The sequence below is a fragment of the Helianthus annuus genome, chromosome 15 (genome assembly GCF_002127325.2).
Source record: "Helianthus annuus cultivar XRQ/B chromosome 15, HanXRQr2.0-SUNRISE, whole genome shotgun sequence".
NCBI lineage: Eukaryota > Viridiplantae > Streptophyta > Magnoliopsida > Asterales > Asteraceae > Helianthus > Helianthus annuus.
The window spans coordinates 42,331,156-42,355,200 of NC_035447.2; the positions used below are offsets into that span (position 1 = coordinate 42,331,156).

At 34.6% G+C, this 24,045-nt stretch overlaps 3 protein-coding genes across 3 annotated transcripts; all 3 read right to left on the bottom strand.

Moving 5' to 3' along the window:
* Positions 1-8,304: 8,304 nt before the first annotated feature.
* On the bottom strand, positions 8,305-11,828 carry LOC110911360 (cullin-3A). Its single transcript, XM_022155969.2, has 2 exons — positions 11,419-11,828; positions 8,305-10,410 (listed from the first exon to the last, which is right to left on the bottom strand). Exons 1-2 carry the CDS (start codon positions 11,583-11,585, stop codon positions 8,370-8,372), a joined length of 2,208 nt encoding a protein of 735 aa, XP_022011661.1. The 5' UTR covers positions 11,586-11,828; the 3' UTR covers positions 8,305-8,369.
* Positions 11,829-15,948: 4,120 nt separating this feature from the next.
* On the bottom strand, positions 15,949-16,572 carry LOC110913579. The gene has a single exon (XM_022158402.1). It carries the CDS (start codon positions 16,570-16,572, stop codon positions 15,949-15,951), a length of 624 nt encoding a protein of 207 aa, XP_022014094.1.
* A 2,749-nt stretch (positions 16,573-19,321) lies between these two features.
* LOC110913580 lies at positions 19,322-20,350 on the bottom strand. The gene has a single exon (XM_022158403.1). The coding sequence runs from the start codon at positions 20,348-20,350 to the stop codon at positions 19,322-19,324; it is 1,029 nt and encodes a 342-aa protein (XP_022014095.1).
* Positions 20,351-24,045: the final 3,695 nt, after the last annotated feature.

The following is a 24,045-nucleotide window of genomic DNA, read 5'->3' on the forward strand; positions in this document are numbered from 1 at the left end:
ACTTTAAAATATATTTACCAACACATCAACGTTTTTTTTCAACACAAATTAAGATCACTACCTACAGATCTTCAACATTTACCTGCACATAATATTACTTTTACCTACACATAAGTTAACTTTTACCCACACATATATTCATACCACGTCAACTGCCATGTCGGATGCCACGTCAACTGCCACGTCGGATGCCATGTCATCTTCCATGTCAGCTGCCACGTCAGCTGCCACGTCAGCTGCCACGTCAGATGTCTTCTAAACAAATTGTTGTACTTTTAACCACACATATAAATGGCTTTTAGCCACACATATATGTGTAGGTATAGCTTGCCATATGCCTACGTATAACTTATGTGTGGATAATGACCTATATCCACAGTCATAAACCTACACATCATTACACTTATTTTATGTGTAGGTAAAGAAAACTAACAACGCATTATATGCTTTTTCCCACATATACTTTGTGTTGGTAAAGAACCAAATTTCTTGTAGTGTTAATTTGTTTAAGCACACGAAAGAAACGTATAAATATATGGTATGATTAAACGAAATGTATTAAGTTGTGACGAATCAACTACCCGTTTTGAATTTATAGTAACACGTAAACGTGATATAGATTAAAAACACAAAGGAAAAAAAAGAAACGAAAAATTTAAAACCAAAGGGATAAAAGTTAAAAACCTAGGGGTGTGGGGGGGACACCTTCACGGGTAAGCCCCGCGGGTTCAATCTCGTGCCAGAACCCCCCCCCCCCCCCCCCCCGTATTGGTTGCAAGGTCAAAGAGACCGTTCAATGGCTCTTTTGACCGTTGTGTATTTATAAAAAAAAAATTAAATTTAAAATCTATAAATATTAATCTTCTAATCCCATTCTAAATCACACTCATTCTCATATTCATTACCAATTTAAACCCACCCATTTAAGTCTAACTCACCTTGATTTCAATGGATTCACAAAAGAAATCCTGAGGTGCTGGTTCGAGCAAACAGGGCTCCGGTACTAGCAAGCGATGTGTCAATTCGACCTAACGAGGAGCAAAAAATCTTTATAGCCCAAAAACGAGAACTTGTGGAAAAATAAGGTTGGTCAACGAGCCATTTACTGGATTTGTAGTCTTTTTTTTAGTTTGAATTATGTTTTTTATTGTTTTTTAATGATTCTTAAATTTTAGTTGTATTTGACTTTATTTAAATTTATTAAAAAAAAAAGTTTACGGGTACATGTTAAGACAAGGGTAAGACGCCGCCAGTATTTTGTGACGTAAGGGTAGTTTGTAAGGAATTTAACATAGTGGACCATAATGATCCGGGCAAGGGTACATCCCTTGGGTGCCCCTTCCCTCTTAAAGGGTAGATTTGTCATGAAAATTTAGAAACTTAATGGTTAGATTTGTTATTGCATAAATTTTAGGAGAAGAAAATAGTTAAGAAAATAGAGAGAGCCAAAATGAAAAAGGCACCGACATTACTTTTTAAGTTATATAAGAACTAGGTTTAAAGAAGTTCACCGCGTTGCGGCGAATTTCTTTTATTATTTAGTCTGTGTTTACATGTGTTTTGAAATCACTATGAGCATGTTGCGAACGAAACTGCTGACAAGAATAAAAAGAAAATGTAGAAAAAAACACTAAAAGGTAACCGAAAGAAAATCAACCAAAAAAGTTATATGGTGACGACGTTGTTCGTATGAAACCCGTGGTCAGAGATGAGCAAATTGTTCTGGGTACCGGTACCAAATTTGCCGAACCGAAAGATCTTAAGTACCAATTCGGTAACGACTTTTGGCGTTCCTGGTACTGGTTCACTACCGTTTTTTACCTTCATATACCGGTACCGTAACCGGTATTTTCAGTATCAGTACCGATTCTGTATCGGTTGGCACCGAGCTCATCCCTACCCCTGAAACTAAAAAAAGAAAAAAGTAAAAGTTGAAGAAAATCAACAAAAAAAAGTTGTACGATACCGTTGTTTGTACGGTAACTGTGATCAGGGATGAGGAAATGGTACCGGGTAGGAGCACTGAATTTCCTGAACCAAAAGATTTCCAATATAATTTCGGCACCAACTTTTGGCGTTTTCTGTATTAGTGTCGGTTTTTACCTTCATGGACTGATACCGAACAGGAGCGTACTGGTATTTTCAATAACAGTACTGGTTCAATACCTGTTGACACCTAGCTTATCCCAACCCTTGATATTAAAAAAAATGATTAAAGTTAAAAAAGTAAAGAAAAGAACTATCATTATATTATTAAAATAAATATTAAAAAAGTTATATATTATTATAATATTAAAATCACTATGCATTTCAATTCCTTTATTAATATATAGTAATAATGGTAGAGGATCCTGTAAAAAGTGCCCAAAGTGTGAGAAGTGTATTATAACACTATATATAATACTATATATCACCATATAAACACCGTATAACAATATGTAACACCATATAATACCATATAACACTATGTAACACTATGTAACATTATATAACAAATATAACACTATAGTTTGTCTGATAGCATGTCTATGATAGATGTATAGTGTTATATATTGTTATATAGTGTTATATTGTGTTATATGGTGTTACATAGTGTTATATGATGTTTATATGGTGTTATATAGTGTTATATAGAGTGTTATAATACACTTCTCACACTTTAGGCCCTTTTTACACTATCCTTACCCTAGTAATAATATGCAGTTATAGAATATTAACGTTTAAAAAAACAAAATTTCGCATTAAAAGTGTCGTATATATGTCAAGCCGTTAAAACTCTATGATGTTAGAGTTCATGTGTCTGGCATGATTTTCTAGTCTTTCTCGACACATCTTTACTGAAACAAAATGAGTGGAGAACCTAGAGCAATGAGCCTCTCGCATGCAACTCGAAACTCAATCGTCACCAAACATAATGCTTATATGTTCATCATTTTTGTGAACAGAGTGTTGATTCTAATAAAGGTTGTGCTCTATCATGAATATTTAGTCTTTATATTTTTAAACCGTGAATGTTTTTAGACTTTATGGGCTAGACCATTAAAATTTTAAAGGTCAAGTTCCAAAACTAGTTAGGCCTGCTCTTGAGATTGGTTCAAGAGATGGTTACATTGTTGTAACATTCATATGCTAAAAGGGTGCAGAAGGCATGGACATGCAGCCCGTGCTCAGCTCGTTATTATTTATTTTTTACTAGGTTAGATATCAATGTATTAGACGATTTAAACAATATAAATTATATAACGTATAAATCTATAAATAATCAAAACATAAATGAAATTAAATATTACATTAAATAAGAAAAAAAATACAATTATAGTTACAATTACATTTAGAAACCCGTATATTAAATGGTTTGAACGATGAAAGCGATATAATTAATAAATCTCAAATCTGGTTATGTGATACATCAGGAAACATGACAAAGAAAGAAAACATAACTAGACGTTGGAGAGTTAACCTGTTTACAATGTGTATATAAGAAAAGATATTTAAGGTTATTTATTATGACCATGTGTAGTGGTCATCTATGTGATCTGGTCTTTTTTGTCATGTGGCGTCCACACCATCAAGGCCAGAAAATTGGATAAAATGGTGTAATGGTGAGACATGTGAAATTAGTGGGTTTGTAATTAGATTGATTAACAAAGTAACCGACTAATCATCCTCTCTCTTTCATTCGTGGTCTAAACCACAGAGGGGAGCCCAAAATTGTGTTTCACGTTCCCTCCAGAGAATGATGTGGTTGTATATGGTTCGAACAACAACGAAACTGCTACACATGATCTAATTGAATTTATACAAGATAATCAAAGCAATGCACCATAAATCAAGAATACTTTAGTAATTAAAAAATAATATGTTGGTAAAAAAATAGATGAATAAAAAATAATTTTTTAAGGATGTTAATTAATTGAATTTACATTTCAAGTTTCAACTATCGTCGGTTCAACAAAATAGTCAAAGCAATGCAATTTCAGAAAGGCATAATCAATTTAAAAAAAAAAGAATTTATCGCTTTTGGGCCCCCATTTCTAAGCTCGTTATCTGCGTTTTTTTAATCCTTTGATTTGGCCCACCAAAGAGACTAGTATATTTATCTTTTTATCTAAACTAGTGCTATTAAATTCGTGTGTTATACTGGAAATTCTTACGTTGCGTGATGGGTGTGTATCAGTTCATTTAACTACGGTACCGACACTTGTTATGGCAACTAATAGAGAAAAAAGTTAAAAAACAAATCATGATATGACCAAAAATATACCAATACGGCGTAAATTTGGTCGGTATCTACAACTATTACAGCAACCCATAAAGAAAAAAAATCTTGATATGACCAAAAAATACCGACACGTGATTTACATCGATAAAAAAAAGAACTTGATATGAACAAAAAATACCGACATGTGATTTACATCGATAAAAAACAAACGCAAGTTAAATAAGATATATAAAAAAACCACATAACACATAAAAAACCATTAAATAACACACACAAAAAAAAAACATTTAAAACCAATAATTACTATTCATTCAGTTTGTTTATTAATAGTGTGTGTATATATATATATAGGTAGAGGATCCTGTAAAAAAGGCCCAAAGTGTGAGAAAGATAAGAAAGAATCTTAACCATTAGATCTTTTGATCTAATGGTTGAGATCAATAGGGACCAAAATGGTTAATATTTTTCTTAATTTGGACTGAATTGAAAATTATAGGGGTAATAAAGTCTTTATATCCATTCAAAATAGGAAACTGTAAATCAAAATTCCTATAATTCCGATCTCTCTCTCCAATTGATCGTACAGTTTCTCTCTCTCTCTCTCTCTACAATTTCAAAACCCTAATGCCGATAAACCTCCATATAGATCGAACAGCGGCGACGACGGCGAGCGACGAGCGGCGACGGCGAGCGGCAGCGGCAGCGGCGACGACGAGCGGGCAGCGGCAGTGGTTGTGCGGATCGGCAGCGGTGGTGCAGCAGTGGTGGTGCCGGAAGTGCCAGTGCTGGTGCCGGAAGTGGAGAAGATGATACAGAGGTGTTTTTTATACTGAATGGTGTTTTTTTTATTTATTGCTGAATGATGTTATTTTTGTGCTGAATGGTGTTATTTTTGTACTGAATGGTGTTGTTTTTGTACTGAATGGTTTTTTTATCTAATGCTGAATGGTGTTATTTTTGTGCTGAATGGTGTTATTTTTGTGCTGAATGGTGTTATTTTTGTACTGAATGGTGTTATTTTTGTACTGAATGGTGTTTTTTTATTTACTGCTGAATGGTGTTATTTTTGTACTGAATTGTGTTATATTCTTGTACTGAATGGTGTTTTTTTATTTACTGCTGAATGGTGTTATTTTTGTGCTGAATGGTGTTATTTTTGTGCTGAATAGTGTTATATTTTCTGAATTGTGTTATATTTAAAACACCATGTATGAACATGCTCTGAATGGTGTTATATTTATGGACGGTTATAAGTCCTAAATTCCAGGTTTTTCTCTCTCCAAATCCTTAAATCAAGGATTACCATATTTGAATTTGTTAATGCATTTACAATGATACCCTTTTCAATTAATTTAGATCTAATGGTTGAGATTCTTTATTACCTTTCTCACACTTTTGGTCTTTTTTACAATAACTCCACCCTATATATATATATATAGGGGATGGTTCAAATGAAAACCACTTTTATTGTAAAAACTCGAAAAGTAACTAAAAAAAGCCTAAAAAACACACAAATTTTTTTTTTCAATTTTTTTTTATAAAAATCGCTAGTTTTTATACATAAAAAAAAACTTTTTTTCAAAAAAAAAAAAAAAATTTGTGTAGTGCACATGTGTAATAATACACATGTGTAGTACACATACATATGTGCAGTATTACACATGTGCACTACACAAAAAAATATTTTTTTTTTTGAATTTTTGTTTATATTAAAAAACCTGAGAAATTTTGATTGCAAAAAAAAAAATTAAAAAAAAAAATTTTTGTATGTTTTTTTGGCTTTTTTTAATTAGTTTTCGAGTTTTCACAATAACTAGTGGTTTTCATTTGAACCTTCCCCTATATATATATATATATATATATATATATTCGTTTATTAATAGCATATAATATAATAATATAATATAATATAATATAATTGTTTTGACATATAATTGTTTTGATTTGTAGTAGCTAAAGTGACAGTCTCACATAAATCCTCTAAATTGTAAATCTAGTAAATATTATTACTAAAAGTTATTTTATTTAATATTAATATTGTAGAATTTTTCAAGTTTCTTAACACTTTAACGTTTTATTCTTTTTAATCTCATTAAACACTAAAACTTGATTTAAATTAAACTTATCATTCTTTTATTCAACTAGGTTATAACTCCGTGTATTACACGGGTTGAATAAATGAATTTTATATACCAAATAATAGAACATTATCTTTTTAAAAGCCTTCTTTATTGCACGGATTGAAGAAATGTAATTTTATATATTAAATAATAAAATAAGTTATATCTATAAGAACCATATGTATTGTACGGGTTGAATAAATGTAATATTATATACCAAATGATAAAAAAAATTATATCTTTAAAACCATTGTATTACACGGGTTGAATAAATGTAATATTGTTTACCAAATAATAAAAAAAAAGTTATATTTTTAAAAACCCCCGTGTATTACATGGGTTGAATAAATATGATTTTATATACCAAATAATAAAAAAAATATATATTTAAAAAATCCAATGGATCTTTTTATATTTAAAGTAGGATAAGATTGAATATTAATCTAAACTAACGGATTTTTTTTATATTTAAAGTAGGATAAGATTGAATATTAATCTTTATTTATTTAGTTAATATAAGATTGAAAAATCATATGATTGAATAGGTAGGAGGTTGTATGATGATAAATTGGTTAGCCGTACTGAATGATAAAGATAATAGTGATTGTTGAACAAATTAATTAATCGAATTTAACAGAAAAATTTGTGATGTTAGGTGGATTTTTTTTAATTATTTGAAAGTTAATATCAACTTTGGAATTCATATGAGTTCTTATTAGATTTGATTAAATATTATTGATAATAAAAATTTGTATTAGATTAGATTTTAGATTTGATTAAATATTATTAATAATAAAAATTTGTTTTAATTTAGATTACATATTATTATTATTATTAGTATTATTAATAATTTTAATCAATTAAATGAGAGAATGACAAGTGTCTTAAAACATGTTTCTTTTATTATATAGTATATATAGATTACTAAATACCATTACAAAAAGGAAAACACAGATCGTCTATTTTTTTATATCAGTGATTATTTTTTAAATTTTGTATTTATTATAAAAAAAGAATGTAAGTTCATCCGCATTAAAAACTATCAAACTAATTTCTTCACATATTTTTAAAATTTTAACCATTTACCTACATTTGCAATTTTGCATAGATAGTATTACCTAGATATGACAAACACACACATTTATATACACAGATATACATAAACAACTTTAGTTCATTTTATGTGTCGAATTTCAGGATTGAGAAATAAATATGCACAACATTGCATATCTATCATATTAACAGAAAAACTCTTACTTATTCCACGTGTTATGTATTGCTCATCTCAAGTTTATTATAGTCAACTCTAGCTACAAATATATTTTTAAAACTTATAATTGGGTCAGACCCTCGTTCCATAACATAAAATAATATCTACCCATCATGATCGGTATGCTGATTTCTTTAATAGGTATATTTGAATTACAACTTATCACTTGTAGATATTAATAATAAATTTGTTTTAATTTAGATTAAATATTATTATTAGTATTATTAATAATTTTAATCAATTAAATGAGAGAATGACAAGTGTCCCAAAACAGGTTTCTTTTATTATATAGTATATATAGATACCCATTAGTAAAGTTTGAAAATAAATAAAACTAGGAAATAGTTTAATTAAAGTTTAAACCTAACTAAAATTTACACCCTTTTAAAATGGCCCAATAGGCGCCGTATTTTTCCACTCGTTCGGGCTCAAATTTTTTTGACCATTCTCAGGAACAGCCCTGTTTACGCCCTTTACAAGACCAGTTGCTCCAACCGAATTGTAATTTGTTTGTTCCGTTAATTAGATTAGATAGTTTGGACAGTTCAGATCTTGTTTTAGAAACCATAATCAACTAAATTCTCCTATATGCCTAAACAACCGAACTCTTAACCGAGACCGTATTAGGACACGAACATTACAGAAAAAAACGAGACTAACGACGAGCGAAGGGACACATGACCCGTCGGAACTAGCAGAAACGCACCAAATACATCATACATTCATACTAGCAACAGAAGGTACAACAATTTCAACTTTAAGCAAGATATTGATACAACTTTCTATCCGAACCATCCCGCTCCAAGAAATCCCGCTCAATAAGCGACTCAATCCGTTTCTTGATCTCACTAGGATTAGCTAAAAACCGAGACTGCAACTGTTTAATAACCTCCGCGATCACATTATTATGGTCCAACACCCTTCTCGCTTTCATTATTCTCACAATCGCAGCCTCTATTTGCGGCTTCCGATCCTCCTCCACCCGTTGTCGGGTCTCGTGTTTCTCGGGTTCGGTCTCCTTCTGTGCAACCACGGTCCCTATTCTAACCTTATAGAACTTGCTTGTGAACTTCTCGTTAACTGAAAACACGTCATCTTCTCCAACGTCTTTACTCATCGGTTCTTTTTTTAAAACGTTCTTACCCTTCACACAAGCCATCGATTGCAAGCACCGTTTCAAGTCCAGCGTAGGTATCTCGGTAGCCTGCTCGAGTTCTTTGTACGTGAGCTGATCATTGTTGTTAAACAACATCAAGACACACATCTGGTAAGTGGAAACGGTCAACTCGTGTTTTTGACCCGTCCCGAAATTCGCTTTAATATCCGCGGTTCCCATGTTTGTTTGCCACGATAGCCTTCGACCCGAGTGAGTCCCGAGATAATACGATCTGAATTTGTCACATAAAGACGTGAGTTCGGTCGGCAAGTTGCATGTCGCAATCGGCTGAGTCGGCCATGAACCGGTGGTCAAAACTTGAACCGCTAAACTCGGACCGTCCCCTAAGTCCGCACCATGGTTCGCGTAAAACCCGTCGTTCGTGTCCTGAGACGTTTTCATGTCGGTAAACATGCCCTCGAGCTTCGACGTGAATTGGTACCCGCACTCGGTTTTAAGCTTAAGAACTAAGCTTCGTTCCGCATCATCGGAAACGTCTTTTCCCGATAAAAGCCGTTTCGCCAAATGCTGCTTGTAGTATTTTTCGAAAACGTCTTTCTCGTGCAAGTAACGAAACATCATCATCACCTTATCGAGAACCACCTCCACATCCTCCTCACCAACCCCCTTAAGCCCTTTTCTCAATTTATCATCGACAAATAACGAGATGAATTCAGGAGACCGAGCGCTGCGGTTGATGAAGAATTCAAACGAGGAATTTAAAGCGTTTACGAAACTTTTGTCGTTGTTGAATGCCGAACTAATGATCTTGTCGTACTTATCCTTTTTGTTTAAAAGACACTGTACAAAATCGACCGGATCTTTTAACTTTTCCGGGTCGGTAACGAGCTGCATCCCGGTTTCCCGTGAATGAGACGTCATAACTTCACGTATCGTCGACAGACCGTTCGGAACGCGTTGAAACAACTTATACATTCGTTTCAAATCTTCGTATTTATCATCGACAATCATATTAACCAACCCCGAATCCTCCATGTGGACCAATCGCGTCATGTGATTCGCGATCATTTCTTTTTCGACAACATTAGTTATCTTGACTTCACTTCTCGGACTCAAATAACGTTCCACTCTATCTATTTCTTCATTTAAACGTCTTTCCGCTTTCTGTAAATAATCCCCGCAGTCACAAATCTCAATAAACTCACGAGACTCGATCCTATAGAAGTCACCGGAAGCTTCTAGAAACGGTCGCTCGAAGTCAACTTGGTACACGGATGGTCCGAGATCCGATAACATTTTGATAATGTTTCTCATCATCCCATGGTTGATAACGTGACCCGTTCGCTCTTTATGTATTAGTTGAAGAAGGGAGTTTTGAAGTCGGGTTTGTATTCCGGTGAGATGGATAACGTTGTCCCGCCATAGATTCAGGCCGAGCGCGTGAACAGGGGTCTTATGGCTACCGGGAACGTAACTCCGGTCCATGTACATTAATATGTCACGGATCATTTGTAGCGCTTTGTTGTGATCGGTCCATTTGTTGTTAAGTTCGTCTAGAAACGTTTCTCCGTGAGCGTTTTCGATACATCGGGACATTGTTACTAGGTGTGAAGTCATGGTGGATACGAGTCCGGTGTATAGTTTTTCGCCGTATTTGTGCAATACCATATTGTATGCGCATCTGTATGAACACGTAGAATAATCAGAATCTCAGTATTCAACTAATATGTACCATAACTAAATTTGTGTATGATATTTGTATAGAATCTCTAGAACAGAACATTCTATAATAGGAATAAAACTATAAATAGTTGAATGCATCATTTGGCTAACGCACCATCCACAAACCGGTTTACATTAACATAATCTGGTCGTCACGAGAGGCTGAATCTTTACTAAAATAAGCTTAGCTTAGAAAGATAAGCCGGTAACATAACGCTTTTTGGTATGATATGCAGTGTTGTAAAAATTGGGATTAATTGGCGATTAATCAGTAATCGGTTATTAACCGATTAATTTTCACCTAGTCCGATCTAAAATTGGTAATCGGTCAAAGACGGTCAAAATCGGTCAAAATCTTTGAAGCATTTGAAAAAATTATAAATAAATTTTGTATACGTGTGTGTGTGTTTAAGTTACAAAAATTACATATAAAAGTCCAATCCGACCATAGCTGTTAATATCGCTCATAGCAGGCGCTATAGCGAATAGCGTAGCGAAGCACTCGTGTGTCGCTATCTGATTTTGGCGCCTTCATAACGGGTAAATAGCGGGATTTTAGGGTTTTTTTTTCTGTTTTAATATAAACAGTGGTATATTTATACAATATACATATAAAACAACATATTACATTATTATGATATAATACGCGTATAAAATATTTCTACAATTTTCTTCTAGTGTGTCACTAAACATAAAAAAGTGCCCGTTATTTCATCGCTATTTTGCCGCTATCATCCACTATTCGCTATTAACAACTATGAATCCAACTAATCCACCCCACTGCACCGACTAGCGCCTAGCGAATTTTACGACCATAATCATACACTACAATCCTATTGTTCTTACCAAACAGTTATTTCAAACCTAAAAACCCTTGCAACAAGCAATCAACACTACTGCAACTCAACTAAACATGAATGAATATGCAGATTAACAATTTATAAGCAATTAAAAGAAACAAACAGACCTATAAAGCTCTTCAAAACTGAGTCCACTGGCATTCTGATTATAAATCTCATCAATCGCATGCTCCAGCAACCTCCATGTCTTATCAGCATATTTGGGATCCACCACAACCTTGTGCTTGAAAGCTTCTATCTGAAAATTCCTCTTCTTTTGATTACTATTATTCATTCGTAATCTGTGATTTGACTGTACAGAGGATAACAAACAGTTGTTCGATGTGCAAAATTAGGTTGAAGATGAATATAGAAGATTGGAGAGAAGTGGAGATATGGTGATTCGTTGGGTTAATGAAGGGAAGAATAAAGAAAAAAGAGAAGTACGAAATTGGGTTACAGCCATGGGAGGGCAAGGTCTTGCTGGCTCTAGCCACCACTGGAAATATTGTGGTCGGACAGTTTTTTTACCCGACCCGACCCAAAACCGGATTCATTTTGTTTTTCTAAATGAGTTATTAATTACTAGTAGGGTGCCCGCGTTATGCGGTGGGGCGACACTATTATTGTGGTGGATATATGTCATTAGTGTTACACATATGTAAAGTTTTGTTTTTTTATAAAAATTAATAATTAAAAGATAAAAAATAATTAAGTTGTTATAACTGTAAAGTATGTTTATTTTACTGGTTAAATTATAAAGTATAATTTTATTTATTAAAGTTCATAACTTTTTTTTTAAATATCCAACATAGTACTCATCCAATAAACTTTAAGTTTAAAATTTTCGTTTTTATAAAAATAAAAAATAGTATTCGACTCGTAAGTACATTTTAGAGCTTTAACTTAAATTGTTAATTTTTGGTTTTTTTACAGATATAAGAAAATACATTTTTATAAAATTTCAAAAAATGTTTTTATAAAAAAAAATAGGATGTTAAGAGTTTATATCTTTATTAACTTTATATCATACTAAGTTCAGATTTTTTGTTCCTAACTGATCTTATCTTTATGAGTCTACTTTTAACTTATAATCCCTAAAAATATGCATCACAATCTGCTATGTATCTAGTCAAGTTGGTAAAGAATTCTATTAAAACTAATTAATATTATCTATAACAATATAGTTGAACCTATAATTCCTAAAAATTTGCAACACAATTTAGTATTTATTTAGTAAAGATTGTAAATTTCAAGAGTATTTTATTTATATTACTTGTTACAAAAATTGTTTATAAAAGAATTATTTTTTTATAAAAACAAAATATTTTGTTTATAAATAAAGTAAAAATTGTTATACACGTGTAAAGTTTCGTTTTTTATTAAAAAAATGATAATCAAACGACAAGAAAAATAAAAGATAAGTTGTTATAGTTGTAAAGTAGGTTTATTTTGTGGGTTAAATGATAAAGTTTATAATTTTATTCTTTAAACTTCATAACTTTTTTTAAATATCCATATGGTACTCATCCAATAAACTTTAAGTTTAAAATTTGTGTTTTTATAAAAAATAGTAGCTGATTAGTAAGTATGTTTTACACCTTTAACTTTAATTGTTAAATTTCGTTTATATATATATATATATATATATATATATATATATATATATATATAATTTATATTTTATAAAATTTTAAAAACAGTTTTTGTAAAAAATAGGATGTTAAGAGTTTATATCATTGTTGACTTTATATCATAGTAAGTTCAGTTTTTTTGTTTAGCTTTAAAGTTTATTACTTTATTATTTTTTTAATTTAGAAATACAATTTATTAGATTAATATCCAAGAATAACTATAATATTTTATAATTTCAGCTTGACTATATCTAACTGCAATATCTATTTATTGCAACTTTAGGATATTAACTTATATAAGTTTATCTGACTTGTAAATTTAGGATACTAACTTTATTTTGAACTTTATTAATATGGTCAATAACTGCATTATATTAACACTAAAAATAAAGTTCAAATATAAAATAAACTTTATTCATACGTCTAGATCAAACATAACAGCTGAAAATGAAAAAAAAAACATAAAAACACTTGATAGATTTCATATTAGACTGCATGAAATCTGTTCCGCTTCTGAATTGACACTCGATGTATTTTTAATTTGGTTTTCTGGTTTGTGATTGAATCGGCAGTATCTTCTGATTCCTCTTCTTTGTCATTGTCCTCAGAATCGTCTAAATTAATAACCTCGCTCCATTTCCATTCAGAGAGTCTCTTGGATCTCTTCCTTTGAGTCTCAAACTTTTGATCCTTAAAAAGGACAAAAATTGAATACAAAAGTTAAAAAAAAAGATTAAATAAACCTTAAAATTACATCTTCACTAAATTCACATTGAAAATTAGACTTGTATGGACTAAACATTGCACCATAAGAAATAATATCAACACTTTTATCACCATCATCCTGCAATAAAACACACATATAATAACATAACGAACATGTTAATATGAAAGATATACGAAAAAATAATACTTAAAAACCAACAAAATCAATACCTTAGAAGCTTTTTCCACAAATGGGTTGTTTAAATTGGCATGTTCATCATGCAACTGAATCTGAAAAATCAAATAAGTTAACATTCAAATAAAAGTAAATAAAAGAAAATAATTATTCACTGTTGCGATATAACAGAACCGACCATAGAATTTTCAATCTCGCATGCTTGGTTTTTCGCAATTATTGAATTCAGAACTGGATCCATTTTTTAACTTTGTTTGTACCGTAACACACTATGCATACTTATACTAATCGAAAATTTAAAATTTTACCTCATTGGCGATCTCGGAGCGAGCACACTTTTGCACGAGCCTTCGGTTTGAGTTCAAGCACTATTACTCTTGCTCGAATCCCTCAAACCTAGGCTCTGAGACCAACTTGTAAGAACCCTACTTTCGTTGAAGAAATATAACCAAAAATTTTGCTAGAAACATAAACTTTAAATGTACTAATATCATTAATACATAATTTTACAAAATTTGGTCATGACCCGTCCGTAAAACGAGCATACCCCTGTTTTAATCCATAATCAAGACAATACCATTCTACAAAATACTACTAAAACCAAAACATAGAATACTAAAAAGTGTGTCTACCAACAACTTGTACAAAAGGTATTTTGACCCAAAACACTTATACAAACTAGCGGAAGCGCATGGTAAGACATATGTTTTGAACACGTGTTCGCTCCAATTCGCCGAGTCGCCTAAGTTGAGGATTTACCTACATTTAACAACAAGCTTTAGAAAGTTAGTCATAATACTTATTTCGCTTACAACACCAACTTTTTAATTGCATTCATTTATATACTATCATTTCTTTTACGCATTCGATTACCCAATTAAATGGGTATGGCATATACTCTCATAACGAGATTCAAGCATACCATTTACGACCCAGTAACATCGGGTTAATTGCTTTCAACATAAACCTTTCGTTCTATCCGTATAACGGATTGAACTTCATACTTTCGTTATTACCTTCATGAACTCCCGTACTAAACGGTTGGTACCATATTCTTACTCGACATGGTTCGACTCGAACCGGTCGACTTGCATAGCATATTGTAACCTTCGTTAGCATAACCAAATCCGCAAGGGATTTGTTATCTACTACTTTCTTACCACCATAATCATTGTAACAAGGATTGTTTTTCATAATATAAACGAAATGTAAATAAGGTTTTGTATGCAACGGAACATACCTCGGTCTTGTGATCCTTCCGATTTCTTAGAATTTGAACCTTCTTCCTTCACGCCTATATCAACACATTCATTCCTTCGTTTAGTACCCACATTTCATTCCATTATGTTCCAAATTACACATAATTATTCTTTCAAGCATTTCATCGAACACCTAGTGTGCGTTACATTAATAAGGCATAATGTACAAACATTTAAAGCATGACTTTGCTAGTTCATCCTATATGCCATCAATAATCACCCTAGTTCTTGCAATTCCTTTAGTCTACATCAATTTATCTAGCATTCAAGTATTACCAACAGAATCACATATCAAGATTACATATAATCATAATCCCTATAATCTTCCTATTCATAACACAATTTCACAAGGTGGGTTTTATAGAATTTTCTTTCAATTAAACTAAAATCAAGCATGATTTCTACTCTAGGGAGTAACCCTAACATCTAATTAACACAAATCATACAACGAATTCATGATTGGGTTGAAACCCTTTTTCTACAATTCACCAAATCCAGAAATTCGACTTACCACTTCACTAGGTATGCTTAGATGATCGAAACTTTAAAACATGCAGCTAATTAACATTGGTTTTTCCTTGTCAATTGGTGAATTTTGCAAGAACAAGGGTAAACCCTTGTTTTCCCTGCCCTTGATCGATCCCAGAACACGCACAGGGGGTGTGTTTGTGGTTTAGACATAATTAAACCTTTCTTAATTATGATTTTTCATATTACCCCCTTGAATTTGTTAAGTGTTTGATTTAAACACTTCCCATGATTTAACTTATTCTTGTATTAAAATAAATTTCGGGATGTTACAAGTCTACCCCCCTTAAAAGAGGTTTTGTCCCCAAAACCTGTGCACATAACAAATTCAAACATTTACATACCAAAGAGAAAGGGGTAGTGCTTCCTCATTTCATCTTCCGCTTCCCATGTATGTTCCGACCCCCTTCGATGTTGCCATTGGACCAATACTTGTCTAACAGCTTTGTTGCGAAGATTCTTCACCTTAACATCTTTAATGGCTATTGGTCTTTCGACATAATTCAACCCCTCGTCCAACTCGATGTCATCGAGAGGTACTAACGTTGTATCATCCGCAAGACACTTTCTCAACTGCGACACGTGGAAGGTATTGTGAATTCCGTCTAGTGAGGACGGTAACTCTAATCGATATGCAACCCTTCCAACTCGAGCTAAGATCTTAGACGGCCCGGTATATTGAGGGCCTAACTTACCCCGTTTACGAAAACGGATTATGCCCTTCCATGGTGATACTTTCAATAGAACATAATCTCCGACCTGAAATTCAATAGGGCGCCTTTTCTTGTCTGCATAAGCTTTTTGTCGATCCTGGGCTGTTTTCAGTCGAGCTCTAATTAATTCAATCTTTTCATTTGTTACTGCTATAAAATCACTTGGCGCAAGCTCCCTTTGCCCCACTTCACCCCAACATACAGGAGTTCTACATTTCCTCCCGTATAGTAGTTCGTAGGGTGCCATTTGAATACCACTATGGTAACTATTATTATAGGAGAATTCCACTAGTGGTAAATGGTCATCCCAACTTCCTCCAAAATCTAGGGCACACGCTCTCAACATATCAACAAGTGTCTGAATGGTTCTTTCTGACTGGCTGTCAGTCTGAGGGTGGTAGGCAGTGCTTATGTGTAACTTCGTGCCCACACTCTCGTGAAACTTTTGCCAGTAACGAGAAGTGAATCTAGTGTCCCGGTCCGAAACGATCGACACGGGCACCCCGTGTCGAGATATGATCTCGTTCATATAAACTTCTGCCATCCTCTCGGAAGAATAAGCTTCTTTGATGGGTAGAAAGTGACCGCTTTTCGTAAGTCGGTCTACGATTACCCATATTGTATCATGCCCCTTTTCGTTCTAGGAAGCTTGGTTACTAAATCCATCGTTAGTTCCTCCCATTTCCATACCGGTATCTCCAAAGCATGTTAAGTATTTTGCGACATATTTGACGATATCGCGTTTCATACCCGGCCACCAATAATTGCCTTCAAGTCCCGATACATCTTTGTAGCCCCGGGGTGGACCGAATATCGTGACTTATGAGCTTCTTCAAGTACGCAGTCTTGACTTCACAGAAACGTGGTATCCAAATTCGGCCGAATCTCGTCTTGAGTCCGGTCGAGTTTTCTTCTAGCTTATCGACCACACCTTTTAATCTTTCTTTCTTTAAATCTTCCGCCTCAAGCGACTTTATTTGGGAATCCCGTATCATTTCAAGCAAACGTGGTGTAACTATCATCTTCATGGATCTCACTCGAATTGAAGGTGGAGACTCCTTTCGGCTTAGTGCATCTGCCACCACGTTCGCTTTTCCCGGGTGATAAAGTATGTCGTAATCATAGTCTTTAATCAGTTCTAACCATCTTCGTTGCCTCATATTCAAGTCTTTCTGTTCAAAGAAACACTTGAGGCTTTTATGATCCGAGTAAATTGTACATTTCGTACCATACAGGTAGTGTCTCCAGATTTTTAAGGCGAACACTACTGCTGCCAATTCCAGATCATGTGTTGGGTAGTTTACCTCATGGGGCTTTAATTGTCACGAAGCATATGCAATAAACCCTTCCCCTTTGCATCAAAATACAACCTAAACCCTGCTGTGAAGCGTCTGAATATACAACCAGATCTTCAGCCCCATCTGGCAAAGTCAAGACCGGAGGACTCGACAATTTCTCCTTTAATATTCGAAAGGCTTCTTCCTGTTCTTTACCCCATACAAACTTTTCTTTTCTTCTCGTCAGTTTGGTTAAGGATAAGGCTATTTTCGAGAAATCTTGTATGAACCGTCTGTAGTATCCCGCGAGGCCTAGAAAACTTCTTATCTCAGTCAGATTTTTCGGGGAAACCCATTTCATTACGGCATCAATCTTTGACGGATCCACCAAAACTCCTTCCGAGTTGATTACATGACCCAAAAATTGCACCTCTCTAAGCCAGAAGGCGCACTTTGAGAATTCCGCATAAAGTTTTTCTTTACGGAGAATTTAAAGTACTTCTCGCAATGCCTCGCATGATCAGCCTTGCTTCGCGAATAAATTAGGATATCATCTATGAATACTATCACGGACTTATCTAACATAGGTCGGCATACCCGGTTCATAAGATCCATAAATGCTGCTGGAACGTTCGTTAACCCGAAGGACATAACTAAGAACTCGTAATGTCCGTATCGGGTTCTAAATGCGGTCTTTGCAATGTCTTCCCCTCGTACTCTGATGTGATGATACCCCGAACGCAGGTCAATCTTAGAGAACCAACTCGCCCCTTGTAATTGATCAAAAAGATCGTCAATTCTAGGTAAAGGGTAGCGGTTCTTCACGGTTAACTTATTTAATTCTCTATAATCGATGCACATGCGCATCGACCCATCTTTCTTCTTAACGAATAAAACAGACGCTCCCCAAGGCGACACACTCAGGCGTATAAAGCCCTTATCTAGCAATTCTTGTAGTTGTGTCATTAACTCCCGCATCTCGGTGGGAGCCAGTCTATAGGGAGCCTTCGCAACCGGCTTCGCACCCGGATTCAAGTCAATGCGAAACTCTATTTCCCGTTCGGGAGGGAGTCCCGGCAATTCCTCCGGAAATACATCCAGAAATTCATTCACGACCTCAACGTCTTCAAGCTTCGGGAGAGTCTGTCGAGCGTCTACTACGTAAGCTAGGTATGCTCTACTCCCATTAAGTACGTATTTAAAGGCTTGAACAAGGTGCACAATTGGGTTTCCATGTTTCTCTCTCCTTGAATACTCAATTGCCTTCCACTTGGAGCTTGGACAAGCATCATCTTATTTTCACAATTAATTTCTACATGGTGTCGTGCCAACCAATCCATTCCCACTATCATTTTAAATTCCCCCAAAAACCATATATATGAGATCAATATCGATTTCCTCATCTTCTATAGTCAATTTGCAATTTCTACAAATCTCGTGTAACATATAGATCTTACTATCGGCTATTTCTACTTCAAGAGGCATCGGCATTCGTTCAATCTTAAATGAAGGATGTTGTACAATTTCATTTGAAATAAATGACATAGTGGCTCCGGTATCAAACAAAACATAAATCGGTATGGAGTTCAATAGAAAAATACCTGAGACCACATTCGGATGGGACTTGGCTTCTTCGGATGTGATTTGGAACATCCTCCCTTTAGCCTTAGAACCCTCTTGCTTCTTATCTTCCTTTTTTGACTCTTGCTGAAGTTTTGGTCATTTCGACTTGATGTGTCCCTTCTCAAAACAATTGAAGCAAGTCTTCGGGTTATTTGGACATTGATAAGATGAATGTCCCTCCTTACCACATTTGTAGCACCCCTTCTTGCCTAACAAGCACTCTCCAGTGTGAAGTTTCCCACAAGTCTTGCAAGGCGTAATACCACCCCTCGACTTATCGTTCCTACCTTGCTCTTGATACTTCCCCTTTTTAGATGGGCTCGAACTTGCACCTTTTTCACTTGATCTCTTTTCACCATGCTCTTCTTGCCTTTTAATCTCAATTTCTCTATCTCGTGCCAGATTGATAAATTCATCAAGGGTCTCACATTTCGAGGGAGTGATGAACTCCCTAAATTCCGCCTTTAATACTCCGTAAAAACGATTGATCTTCATTCTTTCAGTCTTCACGAAATCCCCACAGAACTTCATCTTATCCATGAAAATATTTGATATTTCGTTTATTGACTCGTTTTTCTGTCGGAGGCGCAAGAAATCTTCCTGAATCTTATCAATAGCCGACTGAGGGCAATGGTATCTCATAAAGGGCTCCTTAAATTCTTGCCAAGTCATCATTCGGAGTCTATCCTCCCCTATTTCCTTGCCATGCGCATCCCACCAATCTTTCGCCTGGAGAGTGAGTTGGCCAGTAGCGAACATCACCTGATCTTCCTTATCACACTGACTTCGTATGAATACCGCTTCTATGTTTGAAATCCATCTTTGGCATGCGATCGGGTCGATTTTACCATCGTACGTTGCAGGATTGCATGCCACGAAATCTTTATACGTGCATCGTCGTTCTTTGCCTTTACTTTTAGACCCCTCAATCAGTTCTTTCAATTCCTCGATCTTGCTAGTCATCATAGCATCCACGACTCCCAAAACCTGGCTTTCTACTTCTTGAGCTAATCGGGGAAAATTAGCTTGCATAACTTCTTCCGCCACCTCTACGACTTTGCTATTAAATGCTTCTTGTCTAGTCATTTCATCATCATCTTCATTAACGTTTCTTGCATCAGCCATCTACACATTGGCATGTTCATGTTTAATACAAATCACAAACTTTCAGTACATCATAGTTCATTAGTCCGAGTTTACTTCATTCGCATTCTTATATTCTAAACTTTAATCTCTTTTAAGATTTCATCATTCGACTCATTACTTTCGAATTTTTATGAGCCCGTCTATCTTACCCACTAATCGTGGTCACGTATATCTTACTAGGCCTTATATAGACCCTACACGAGCATTCATTAGGCTTTTGAACAACTTAGAAGCTCGGAATACGAAAACAAGATAAAACAAAAACTTTTCAGCGGATTTGATTTCCGCTAGCCGTCGGCGATGGCTTCATGCCCCGTCGGTGACGGACTTTGAAAACATGCGTCGCCCACAAAATCCCGTAGATAGCCACTTAAGCCGTCGGCATACATGAGGGCGTCGGCGACGGCATCACAGCCCATCGGCGACGGCCCTTCCTTTATTAAAACACTGGAAAATCAATTTTGGGGTGTTCCGATTATTTCCCGGGTCCGTTTTCAGCTACACGGGTCCCGGGACTTCTTATTTTACACGCCCTATCACCCGTAACCTACTTGAACCTTAAAACTTATACCGTAACACACTATGCATACTTATACTAATCGAAAATTTAAAATTTTACCTCATTGGCGATCTCGGAACGAGCAAACTTTTGCACGAGCCTTCGGTTTGAGTTCAAGCACTATTACTCTTGCTCGAATCCCTCAAACCTAGGCTCTGATACCAACTTGTAAGAACCCCACTTTCGTTGAAGAAATTTGACCAAAAAATTTGCTAGAAACATAAACTTTAAATGTACTAATATCATTAATACATAATTTTACAAAATTTGGGCATGACCCGTCCGTAAAACGAGCATCCCCTGTTTTAATCCATAATCAAGACAATACCATTCTACAAAATACTACTAAAACCAAAACATAGAATACTAAAAAGTGTGTCTACCAACAACTTGTACAAAAGGTATTTTGACCCAAAACACTTATACAAACTAGCGGAAGCGCATGGTAAGACATATGTTTTGAACACGTGCTCGCTCCAATTCGCCGAGTTGCCTAAGTTGAGGATTTACCTACATTTAACAACAAGCTTTAGAAAGTTAGTCATAATACTTATTTCACTTACAACACCAACTTTTTAATTGCATTCATTTATATACTATCATTTCTTTTACGCATTCGATTACCCAATTAAATGGGTATGGCATATACTCTCATAACGAGATTCAAGCATACCACTTACGACCCGGTAACATCGGGTTAATTGCTTTCAACATAAACCTTTCGTTCTATCCGTTTAACGTATTGAACTTCATACTTTCGTTATTACCTTCATGACCTCCTGTACTAAAAGGTTGGTACCATATTCTTACTCGACATGGTTCGACTCGAACCGGTCGACTTGCATAGTATATTGTAACCTTCGTTAGCATAACCAAATCCGCAAGGGATTTGCTATCTACTACTTTCTTACCACCATAATCATTGTAACAAGGATTGTTTTTCATAATATAAACGAAATGTAAATAAGGTTTTGTATGCAACGGAACATACCTCGGTCTTGTGATCCTTCCGATTTCTTAGAATTTGAACCTTCTTCCTTCACGCCTATATCAACACATTCATTCCTTCGTTTAGTACCCACATTTCATTCCATTATGTTCCAAATTACACATAATTATTCTTTCAAGCATTTCATCGAACACCTAGTGTGCGTTACATTAATAAGGCATAATGTACAAACATTTAAAGCATGACTTTACTACTTCATCCTATATGCCATCAATAATCACCCTAGTTCTTGCAATTCCTTTAGTCTACATCAATTTATCTAGCATTCAAGTATTACCAACAGAATCACATATCAAGATTACATATAATCATAATCCTTATAATCTTCCTATTCATAACACAATTTCACAAGGTGGGTTTTATAGAATTTTCTTTCAATTAAACTAAAATCAAGCATGATTTCTACTCTAGGGAGTAACCCTAACATCTAATTAACACAAATCATACCACGAATTCATGATTGGGTTGAAACCCTTTTTCTACAATTCACCAAATCCAGAAATTCGACTTACCACTTCACTAGGTATGCTTAGATGATCGAAACTTTAAAACATGCAGCTAATTAACATTGATTTTTCCTTGTCAATTGGTGAATTTTGCAAGAACAAGGGTAAACCCTTGTTTCCCCTGCCCTTGATGAATCCCAGAACACGCAGGGGGTGTGTTTGTGGTTTAGACATAATTAAACCTTTCTTAATTATGATTTTTCATATTACCCCCTTGAATTTGTTAAGTGTTTGATTTAAACACTTCCCATGATTTAACTTATTCTTGTATTAAAATAAATTTCGGGATGTTACATGTTTAGCAGTAGATATAGGGGTGTCCTGCTATGTATTTATAGTAGTAACAATAGAAGTGCATTAGCGCTTAATTTTAGATTTGTCACCCCTTTATTTAGGAAGTTTGTCGTAGTTAGTTTTAAGTTTTTATAAGATCTATCTAAGTACAGATATTAGGCAAGTTTAATAAAATAAAATGTGACACATAATATCATCATTTTATGTTACGGTACTTTTAATTCTTTTTGTTTTTTGTTTGCATAGATGGACACATCTTTGTAGATTAGGCGCATTAGATCACAAGTATTAATTACTTGTACATTAAAGCATTATCGACTTTTACCTTATAATCCGTGCGTCGATATTGTACAAGACAACTATCGAAACGTCAACAAAAATGTGTAGGTCGTCATGCTATCTTTGGATTTTTTTTAAACAGTATAGTTTACAAGATATGTCAAGAATAAGTAAAAAAATATAAGTTTGTTGTGGATGGGTGAATTGTAACTAATTATCTATAATTTTGTTAAAACCTTTGGGATTTAAGTGTAATAAGTTTAGGGGCTAAAAAATAAATAGTGTTTAAAAGACTAAACTACCCTCATTTTAGGGGTCTTTCTAATAGAGTGCGGGAAAGTTCTTATTTTTTGGGTATCTTAAAATACTCTTCCATCATGCATTATAATATAAGTATAGATTATGGTGTTTTGCCCCGCTTGCGGTGTGCACATATAATGTATATATGTGTGGGCGCTCAGGGGGCAAAAGTGAAATGGTACTAACTTTAACGTTATTTTACTAATCTCGTGAAAATAACGTTAAAAGCGGCGGATGGTTAATCATGCATCATGTGGTGACGTTGATAGCTGAAAGACACGGGGGTACATGCACCAATCAGTCTCTATCCCGATTGTTTGAGTGTTATGTGTCTTAGGTCCAAGGCTTGATACAAAACTACAATCGAGCTGGGGGTCTCACTGGAAGCAGCCTCTCTATTCCTACGGGGTAGAGGTAAGACTGTCTACATCTACCCTCCTCAGACCCTACCTTAGCTTTGCTATTGGTGGGATTTACTGAGTATGATGATGATGATGATTACGGTGTTTGGTTTATATGGACTGTTATTTTTTATAGTATGTTTATTGGATTTCTTCTAACTACGTTGTGGGAGATAGTATGTTTTTACATGAGGAAATGAATTTTATCACCTCAAACTAATCAATTTTGGTCAGTGTCACTCCAAACTTTCACTTTGGCTCCTATCACCCTCAACTTAACAATTCGGTTGTTGTGTCACCCCATCGCTAACCAGTCTTTAACTTGG

What these genes read in the sequence shown, in the direction of transcription:
- LOC110911360 (XM_022155969.2), bottom strand. Translation starts at nt 11,585, where the DNA reads ATGAATAATAGTAATCAAAAGAAGAGGAATTTTCAGATAGAAGCTTTC. An exon ending in AGTTTTGAAGAGCTTTATAG is followed by an intron (nt 10,411 to 11,418) that starts GTCTGTTTGTTT and finishes GTGTTCATACAG; the next exon opens with ATGCGCATACAATATGGTAT.
- LOC110913580 (XM_022158403.1), bottom strand. Translation starts at nt 20,350, where the DNA reads ATGGCTGATGCAAGAAACGTTAATGAAGATGATGATGAAATGACTAGA.
- LOC110913579 (XM_022158402.1), bottom strand. Translation starts at nt 16,572, where the DNA reads ATGGCACCCTACGAACTACTATACGGGAGGAAATGTAGAACTCCTGTA.